Below are 9,931 nucleotides of genomic sequence, written 5' to 3'. Positions count from 1 at the left end.
GTGTGTGTGTGTGTGTGTGTGTGTGTGTGTGTGTGTGTGTGTGTGTGTGTGTGTGTGTGTGTGTCTAAACAGTACATTTTCAGTGATCCCAGCTTTACATTTTGAGAGTTCAACTGTAAAACAACAGTAATGAGTGCTGTCCCAAAATACCAATTTTTTTTTAAATCAAAAGATTAACAAATTAAGTAAATCCTGTTCATAAAACATCAGTGTAATACTGATCTGAAATCACTCCATCCTGCTAACTATAGCTGCAGATATATCATGCCCTGGGCCAAAGTCCCTTGGTAGCAGGCATGGTACCATAGTGTCATATCAGCTTTAACATTACATTCAATTGTTTATTGATTTTAAAAAACATCATGGAATAGGACAGCTGATATGATAGGCTGCAATAGCATGTATTGTAGAAACAAGGATTTACAAGCATTTTAAAGTATGGCTTGTTGACTATATAGACATTTTAAGTGCCTATATCTGTAACTGTCTTTAGAGTCTTTTACTTTATGGTCTATTGTGTCAAGACCTTCTTGGGAACTCTTTATTTAATAGATACTTAACATAATGCCATGATACAACAAAGGAGATGTTACAGTTTTTTAGATTAGTGGCATAACCGACTATAATGACCCTTCTGATGCCATTTCAGTCTTCTACATTAATGTGGCTGCCATGCCGGCATTCTTACCCCACAGAGCTAAAAAATTACTTGGCATATTTTTGTTGGAAGAGTGTGCAGCAACTGCTTTGCTACAGTGAGCAACTCATATTCTTTCAAGATGCCATTTTGTTTATTTTAGAAGTTTAGTGGTAGTGCTACAATACATGTTTCATGGACTAATGGTCTGAAAAATATCAGCTAACAAAATCAAGCTAGTGAAGAATATAAAATCCTACCTAAAACCACTAACTTTGTAAATTAAATATGGTCAAACTTGTTTTATTAATGTACACGCACACACGTTCATAAAGCTTTAACTCTCATGGGCCACATTTCAGCAGCAAATAAAACTTTTTGTCAACCAAAGGGATTAACTCCACGAAGGGGCATGTAGGATAGAAATACCTTCATGACTTTCATTTTAGAAGCTATAAAAATGTGCAAAATTGTACTGCCACCAAATGTACTTCATTGATTCAAATGACTTTATACTATTCACAAAGAATAAGAAAACCCTTAAAGACTCAGAAGAAATTTCTTTCTTATTTGAAACATACATGGAGTCATTTTGGGTGCAAGGACATGGGGTTGGCATTTCAGTAGTTAAACATTTACAGAAATGAAAGGAAGCCACTAACAAATTATCTTAGTCTCATACTGGGCATTAATGCTCCTTTTCTAGTGAGCATTAAATTGGTACTTCCAATGTGGAGTACTAAATTAATGCGCATTAAGCTGTGCTAATGTACAGTAGTGCATTTGCATGCTTTATTAGTGACATTTAATGTACAGTAGACTATTTTACTACTCATTAGCGCAATGTTATGGTTTTTTACATGGCTCTTTAATGTGCAATAAAATAGTCTACTGCACATCAATAGTCTACACTGAAAGTAGAAACTGATGAATTGTGAACTTTCTTGTCTATCAACTGAAAAAAGATCCCAATTCAGACTTGCAGAAGCAACTGAAATATTCTTTCACTGAATCTGAATGTGGGTGCAAGTTTCTTTTTCTGTTTTTGTAAGTTAAATATTCTGGTGGGTGGTAATACTTCTGTCACAGGGTACCACTTCGAAAATACTTTATACTATCAAAGGTTTTCATTGCATTCCTTAGTTGAGCTGTAAATATGTCTTCAAGTGTTATGGTAAAACGCAGAGAACTCAACTGCTTCTGATATATCTGTAAAAGTTCACCAAGTTCAAATCTGGTTACAGACAGGGAGCTCCTGATTTGGCAATGCTGAAGTCATTTATATGGTTGTGTAATTTTTCTTATGGCAACTTTATAGTTGGTACATTAATATAAGACTCGCTTTCCCTCTCACTCACTGCCTTTTTGAAGTCTTTGGATTTAACATTGAGCCTGACTTGATTATGGCCCTGAGAGCCAATCCAACAGGTCTTGTAGGTGTCTCCTCCCAACTGACGGGTAATGATTATTGAATGTCACTCACCTCTCCTTCTCTTGGCCACGGCCTTCCATTCTGTGTGTATTTGCTTTGATTCTGTCGCTTCTTTTGCCCTCCATCAGCAAATTTACACAGCAAAGGCTCAGTGGGGGCTGTGAAGACAAGAAAACCAGTGTACATTAGCAACCCCACAAAGAAAGTGATTATACCAGTAACAGTAATGCTTTGTAATACTGATTTTTTGAAGTAAAACCTTGCCATCTGCAGATATTTTTTTGCCTCTCTTAGCCTTTACTCCACTGGCAGCTGTTCTCACTAACTAAGCTTCAAAAAACATATATTGGCAAACCTTAAAAGAATATAACAAATATTGTTGAAAAAATAATCAGCCTACGCAGAATGTTAAGTCACTATAGAAGAATACTAGAGTTAGGCATTAGTTCCAGTTATTCTAGACACATATTCATTACTAGCATTTCTGTGAGGATAAACATTACTTTATTAAACCATCTCTTTATTTTATTGTAAAAAGCTTGGTTTTGGAAATAAGTATTTTCATAATTACTTCCATGTTTCAGGGGTGCTGGCTGTATTGGTCTAAGGACATAGGCAGACAGGTTATTTGGGTAAATGTAATATCTTTTATTAGGCCAACTAACAAGTTGGAATTTTTTTTATTTACAAGCTTTTGGGCACAAACACCCTTCTTCAGGCACAAGGAGAGCCTACTAATGTTTGTGTACTCTTGGGTAGAACAGAAGCTTAAGGCAATATGCAAAATGCAGGTCTGTGAATTCCTCCCTTTTACCTACCTGCCTCATACCCATTAACACCCATGACCTCTGATCTTCCATACCACGCACTTGCATTTTCACAGACCTGCATTTTGCTGTAAGCTTCTATTCAACCCAAGAGTACACAAACACCAGCAGACTCTCCCTGTGCCTGAAGAAGGGTTTTTGTGCCCGAAAGCTTGTAAAGAACCATTTTTCCAACTATTGAGCTGGTCTAAATAAAGGCTATCACATTTACCCAAAGAACCTCATCTTCATAATTACTGTATTTCTCAGCCCCTAATTCTCCAAGATCCAAATACATAAAATAAATATAACAAAATCAAAGAAGAATTCTGCCAAACACTATCCAACTTGCTTTGTTTTCCTTTTAACTCCTAACTTTTAAGAGAGCTGGCAGCGAAGGCGCCTCCTTCCTACTCTGACTGGAATCTGGTTTCTGAGGCTGCAAACAGGAATTGCTCCTCTGCCAACATAATCATTTTTATAGAATTACAAAACCTGAGTGAACAGATGTCCTTGCCCCTTGCCACTCCCCAAATGCCCAAAAATGGTGGCATGATGATTCCTAATAAGTTGTTCTGCTCTCTTGCAGCAGATACCTGTTCAGCTATGACATGCGGCTGCAGGCAGCCTGAGACTGACCCCACTCTCCAGACATGTAGGACAAGCACTTCTGGGGCTTCAGGGGCCTGATCTCATGGGACAATGGCCACAGGTGCCTGACCCTCCAGGGATTCTCTGTGCCTGCGGATGTGTATCCCAGGAACTCCCCTGCAGGGGATCCAGGGCTGCTCAGCTGCAAATGTAAAGCAGAGAATGCATGGGGTTCACTGGGTACTGGGGCCAGGCATGAGGGGCTGTTATCCCACAGGGTTGGGCCCCTGAAGCCCCAGAAGTAACAGGGAATTGATCCTGCAGGAACAACCCCAGGTGATGTCTGTCTCTACCAATCATCTGTTGATCATCTATGCCAGGGCACGTCCCAGCAAAGTCAATTTAGTCACAAAAATGACGTCTACTTGTAGCCTGAGGATAAACTAGTTACCAAAGGCTAGTGAACTGGTGAGCAAAGAATAATCGAAAATGCCACAACACAGAAAAGAAAACATAACAGAAGCACTAGCAATGAAAATTGCACCAGGTACAACAGGATGGAAAAAGTTTGCAACTTGGCAACTTTGCCTATCTATCTAATTTTAGGGTGTTCTTGATGCTTTCCATATTGTTCCTTTAAGTTGTAGGTGAGGGTTTGCAGTGTCAATATGGGCAGGTCCTTCATTTTCGATTCCCTGCAAGTGGAGGGGATGACTCAATTCCCCAGGAGGCCTATCTAGTCCTATGTTCCTATGATTTATAACAGTATGCAGTCAAAGTCACAGATTGGCTTTCTGACTGGATTTAAGATCTTGATTGTCCCTGGTCTTTCAAGAGAACCATCTCCCACTCCTGTCACTGCAGTGCCTGTCAGGCTGTTACTACAATCAGTCAGAACAATGGATAAGTAAACCACTACTTGTACTAAACCTTAAAAGATTTGGTTCAAGTAAACCTCAAGGCAATCCCATGCTTAGATCACTGCACCCAAGTCTGCATATCCTAGCTCCCAAGCTGGGAACTAGTGTAGCCATATTGGATGGGTACTGTGTGCAGCGTCAATAAACTGTACCTGTCCTTAATCTTTGGGAGCTAGAATGCGCAGAGAGAGCTCGGCATGTATCAGCAGGGAACTGCCTTGCACAATGTAGATGTACACAATATGAGGCTTCACAGCTGAACCTTGTCAGAAATGTCCAAAATTCTTGCATCTATAGATCCCAAATTAAAAACACATAAGAAATGAGCTTCTCACAGAGTCTTGCTGGAAAACAGGAATTTGATTTTATGATAAATTTGGAGGCTTGTAATCTGCTTGCAATCTGAGGTTCATCTCAGACTAACCAACAGCCCACTGGTTAGGTGCCTCATATGGGAAATTCATGTTCAAATACATCTTGCCTGAGGTGGACCTAATCTTGGATCTATTGGCTAGTTTGGGGTTGGACTCTCTTGACCAGGAATTCCATTCTGGGTCTTAATTTACATTGGCTCCTCAATTTACACCTTCATTGACTGGCTTTCTTGCATCATACTAGCCTTTGGCTTCTTTACTATTCATTGCATCCAGGAAGAGCACCCACCAACTATAGATGCTTCCTCAGCCTGACAAAGGGTATTTATACCAGAAAGCTTGCTAAAAAGAATTTTTCCAACTATTTGAGTTGGTCTAATAAGAGATATCAGATTTACCCAAAGAACCTTGTCATCCTGGGCCCCAGAAATTTTCATAGCAAAATAGCCATAGAAACAGTATGTTTCTATTAAAAGTTTGGGGTTTGATTAACTGGCATTTCCCAATGGGAAAGCACAAGACCATTTTTTCTTACTTCCAATACTTCCAGTTCTTGTTTCTGAGTTGGGTAGAAATACCATGATAATATATTTTCTGATACTATTTTGAAAGTTTTGCTTTTGACAGGATCCTAGAAGTGCAGAGATATGCAAGAAATGGCACTAACTTTCTACTTTCATTATGAAAACAGCATTGCTCAGTTAAAGTTACAAGTTCTCTTAACAGATGAACCAATTTGCCCTTCTCCCTCCATTTAATAGCAGATAAATGATTAGAATGGCCCATGGTTATAAAACATAGATTTAAATTGCCAACACTTAAAGACGATAACCAAGCATTAAGATACATATAGACTCCTATATTACAACTACAAATTCTCATTGGGAAAGGATCTCTATGGCTAGATCTGAAGCTTTAACAGCTTCATTTTTCATTAAAGAGCCCATTCTACCAGGCTGGTAATTTCCAAGGTCACTAGAAATTGAACTGTAGGGAACAATCTATTATTGACAGTGAGATAGACTAGATGACCCATGAGATCTTTTCCCACCTCTGACTTCTATTATTGAATAAGATTTTGGTATGGGCAATGCTCAGCCCATTTTATATTAAATATAAAATAATGAAGGTTTAAAAGCCTTCAGGTGGCTGTGGGAATTCTCTTAGCAGATGGGTGGATTCCAGGTGTCTGATTATCCTGGACATCCATCACTAGAAAAAAGTAATCCCTGTGTAGCCTATACAGAGACACTAAGGCACAGATTCATTTCAGACCTACAAGTGCCTCCAAGTATACATTGCTACCCCTAAAATCTAAGGGTCTTGCTCCAAGGGGATGATCCAAAATATCAGGGTCAGGCACCAAGCCTCTTCTACAGTGAACAGGGACCCCTGACTGCCTCCCAAGAGTGATCCAGATCACTGAGGTGCTCAGTTCAGAAGTGCCTATATAGCTAGTCATTAAGAAATACTTCACATAAAGTTTTGTCTGGACTCTCATTTTAGTCAAGAGTGTAAACATTGAATTCAGGGAAGCCGGACATGCTCTGTCATTTCAGGATCCAGACATGTTAGAAACTGCAAATGCCTGAGTGCCTCCATGGTACAGGAATTGTGTTCACTATAAAACACAGCACTTCTCTCCTTTACTCTTGAGAAGAGACAGTGGTGATGGTGCAAACTTTGTGCCTAATAACCTAAATATAAGAACACTTACTTCATGGGATTCAAACTCACTCTCCCACGTTTCCTAGAAAGTTTCCTAACAGTTAGTCCAGTGGTGCTTAAAGTACAGTTTATAGGTCGGATCCAGACCATGGAGCCAAGTCATTTGGCCAGTGGGGTGCCTCTGGCCCACCAGGTATGTGGTGGTGGTAGAGTAGTGGCAATGTTAATTGCTTTCAGTGACAAATGGCCACCAAACATGCTATCTCCACTTAAGAAATCAGGGACAAAGATTTTAGACACCTCCCACACTGACTTGGATTGAAATAGAGTTTAGGAAGGAGTTGACTGCCTTGGTGGCTGATCCAGGTTATTTCTGAGCATGTGCAGTAGTCCAAATCTAGGGATTTTTTCAAACCAAAGTGGAGGTACCTAATGAAAGTGGGCACTTAAGTGGTGTTGCAAATTTTGTAGAATAGGTGTTTAACTTCTGCCTCATTTTTGTTTTACATACCTTTGGGTCTGGTCTTAAGATCACCAGTTAACATACACACAAGGCACATAAGTTTTTAACCTGTTATAGAAAGTTAAGAGATCCTTTTATGTATACAAGCAAACCACAAAAAAGAGGTGCTGGCCATATTTAGGCTTCCACATAGCTGCTAGTTCCACATTTTTCAGTAGTTTCTTATCTGATGGCATATAACTGCTTCAAGTTGGCTGAGGAGAGATAGGCACAGGTCTCTGAGCAAATTGAAGCTGTTCTTTAAAAATGTACCAACTCTTCTACAGTGGAATAAGGATAAGGATAGGATGTTCTGAAGGGTCAGACTGCTGCATGGGAGAGTCCACTTCTCTACAGCAAATTATAAGGAATTGTGAGAAAAAAAAAATCAACCTTTGCCAAATGTAATCAACCTTACGGCAAATGTAAGGACAGGAAAATTGATTGTCAGGATGGGAAAGTCTGGTTTAATTATAAGGAAAACCTGAATGTAGCACTTTACATTCATGAAACAATTTATTAACTTCCCTGGCACATTCCTTAATAATAATATAATGCATAACTAGGGAACTAGGGCTTAATTCTGTAGTCAACACAAAAGTGTAAAGAAAATAAAACAATGAGCTCAGATCAAAAATAGGGAATAGGACATTTTAGAATGAATTCCCTGGTTTGCAAGCCAACCCTGACCCCAGTGAAACTCAGATGTATTCCCTAACAGTTCACTATCTCAGTCAAGCATAGGCCAAGTCTAGTAATGTTCTGACACCACCACTTCACACTCACAATGTGACCCTTAGAGTGAGAGAGTAGATAGATGGACTGGAGCTGATATATCTGTGCTGACAGGAGTTACCTGGCCAGCTGTGGCCAGTTCCTTTTATACATTTTGAATGGCACAATGGGGTCAGACAGGATTATGTACTCCAGCTTTAAAACATAGTTGTTTGTGTGCTGTGTGTGTTTTTATAAAGGGTAAAGTAGGGGACACTTCACCCCCTGGGACTTTAAAATTGATGCTTAACAAAATTCATGTGCTCTAATCCATGTATACAAGAGAACAATTCTGGACAGGGGATGGAGTCACTGTCCTATTGTAGTAATGCCATTCAATCTTTTACTTCTATTATTTGGTGAAAAGATCATTTGCTGCAAGTGAAACAATGGAGGGTTTTTTAAAGACAGAAAATAACCATCCAAACAGGCCTTGAACTGTGGCAGCAGGTGTGATCCATATATTCTGATACTATATGCCATAAAGACCTCAATGGTAATAAATGATTAGGGCCTAAATTTGACTTCTTATTCAAGGAAGCACCTCCAGAAGCATAGCATAATCTGTGTATCCATATATCTTGCTGGGGTCTGAGTTCCCTTCTAATGAAAGAGGCAAATACCAGCTAGGAAAGTACTATCACTATTCCCTGAAGCACCTGTGGTACTCTTTGAAATCCTCCATTTACAAAATGACCATTTTCAATCTCATCTAAACTTAAAAAAAAAGCAAATGAGAGCTCAGAGGCAAGGATTTTTGTGGGTAGTATCTTTTATTGGATGAAATGCATGGTTGGGATAGACCTAAGTCTAATCTCAAGCTTTTGAATGAAGTGCATTCTTCTTCAGGTCTAAGTACTTGGATGCAACTATCTGCATGCATTTAAAAAACATTACAGGCAGGGGTGGATCTAGGATTTTGAAAGTGGGGGTGTAGGTGGTGTGATGCATCATCCTACATAACACAACACACATTTTTCTCTAGGAAAAAGAAACTGTATGCTTTACTACTACGCTAGATGCCTAGGGCTATATTATTTAGTTTAAGATCAAAGGAAAAACAAATATAACTTTATTGGAATGTGCATGCATTTGCTATACCATATATTACATATAAAAAACCCCACCAAACTAGGCAAAATAATCAAAAGATATTATTTGTTTAGTCCTGTTGTCATTAAAGTTAAATGTACATCTCTTTCAGATTCATAAAACAAAAGCTAGCTTTCTTGAGCATCTTGACAGTGCATCCAATGCTTCACTGTCAGTCATTTCCACACTTGAATTATTAATGTTCACTTGAATTAACATTTCCACAGCTGAGTTGATGCTCTTAGCTAGAGTTGTAAACAAGTATGCAGGCCTGTGAAATAAGACCTACATTATGAGAAGTAGATAATAGTAGAATTGCAGAAGAAAGAATAGCTTGATTAGTAGAACATCAAGACCATTAAAAAAGTGAGAGGTTCATTAACGCCTGTGCAATGAGTTTAGAAATAATCAGATAGATTACAATGAGCCAAAGTGAAGTGGGTCCCTCACTGCTGCCTGACTATAAAATGTTGCTGTCATGCCAGGCAATTGGTTTTAAACTTTGGGTGGTCCAGGAATCGGAGGGAGAGGGGTGCAACTGCATCCCCCTGGATCCACCCATAATTACAGGTAATCTTCTTGGTTCATCTGGTGATATATGTTGGTGAGTATTTTATAAAATTTGATATTCATATGTTCTTCTTGGTTTAAATGTATTGTATTAGGAAGATAAAGTAGCAAAAAAGGGGCACTGACAGATACGGGAAACAAAAACGCACTTTACTGGAAGAAGCAGTATATTAGTTCAACCCGGCTACACAGCTTCTGTATAGATCAAGTGCTTCAGTGGAGCTTTTTGGGACTTTTATCTAAAGCTGGTACAATTAGATAAAAGTGCCAAAAAACCCAAACTGAAGTGCCCAATCTATATAGACATTGGGCAAGCCAGGTCCAACTAACATGATGCCTCCTCTGGGCATGCACTGGGTTTGGCACGTGGAGTTTAAAGTAAAGCATCATTTGGGGGGCGGGGAGGGGGTTATGTCTGTAAGAAGCCATAGTGTCCTGTAGATTACAACCTTTGGTGTTCTCCATATGTTATACTGTTATGGTGTGAGGCCATAGGAACTCGGTTTTTCAATAAAATATGTTTATACTGCTTCCCTTGTGCCCTTGAGTAGGCCATTGAGAAGCA

General features: G+C 39.2%; 1 protein-coding gene across 3 annotated transcripts in view; it reads right to left on the bottom strand.

Moving 5' to 3' along the window:
* Positions 1–9,931, bottom strand: part of RBMS3 (RNA binding motif single stranded interacting protein 3) — a 542,868-nt gene that overhangs the window by 129,117 nt on the left and 403,820 nt on the right. For all 3 annotated transcript variants that reach the window (XM_019536251.1, XM_019536258.1, XM_019536241.1), the window contains exon 6: positions 2,121–2,227. In XM_019536251.1, coding sequence (XP_019391796.1) covers positions 2,121–2,227 — 107 coding nt within the window. The remainder of the gene's footprint in view (positions 1–2,120; positions 2,228–9,931) is intronic.

Source organism: Crocodylus porosus, unplaced genomic scaffold, assembly GCF_001723895.1.
Source record: "Crocodylus porosus isolate Cpor-Errol unplaced genomic scaffold, CroPor_comp1, whole genome shotgun sequence".
Taxonomy (NCBI): Eukaryota; Metazoa; Chordata; order Crocodylia; family Crocodylidae; genus Crocodylus; species Crocodylus porosus.
The sequence above is the reverse complement of the archived record's forward strand: the minus strand, read 5'-3'. Positions and strand labels throughout refer to the sequence as shown.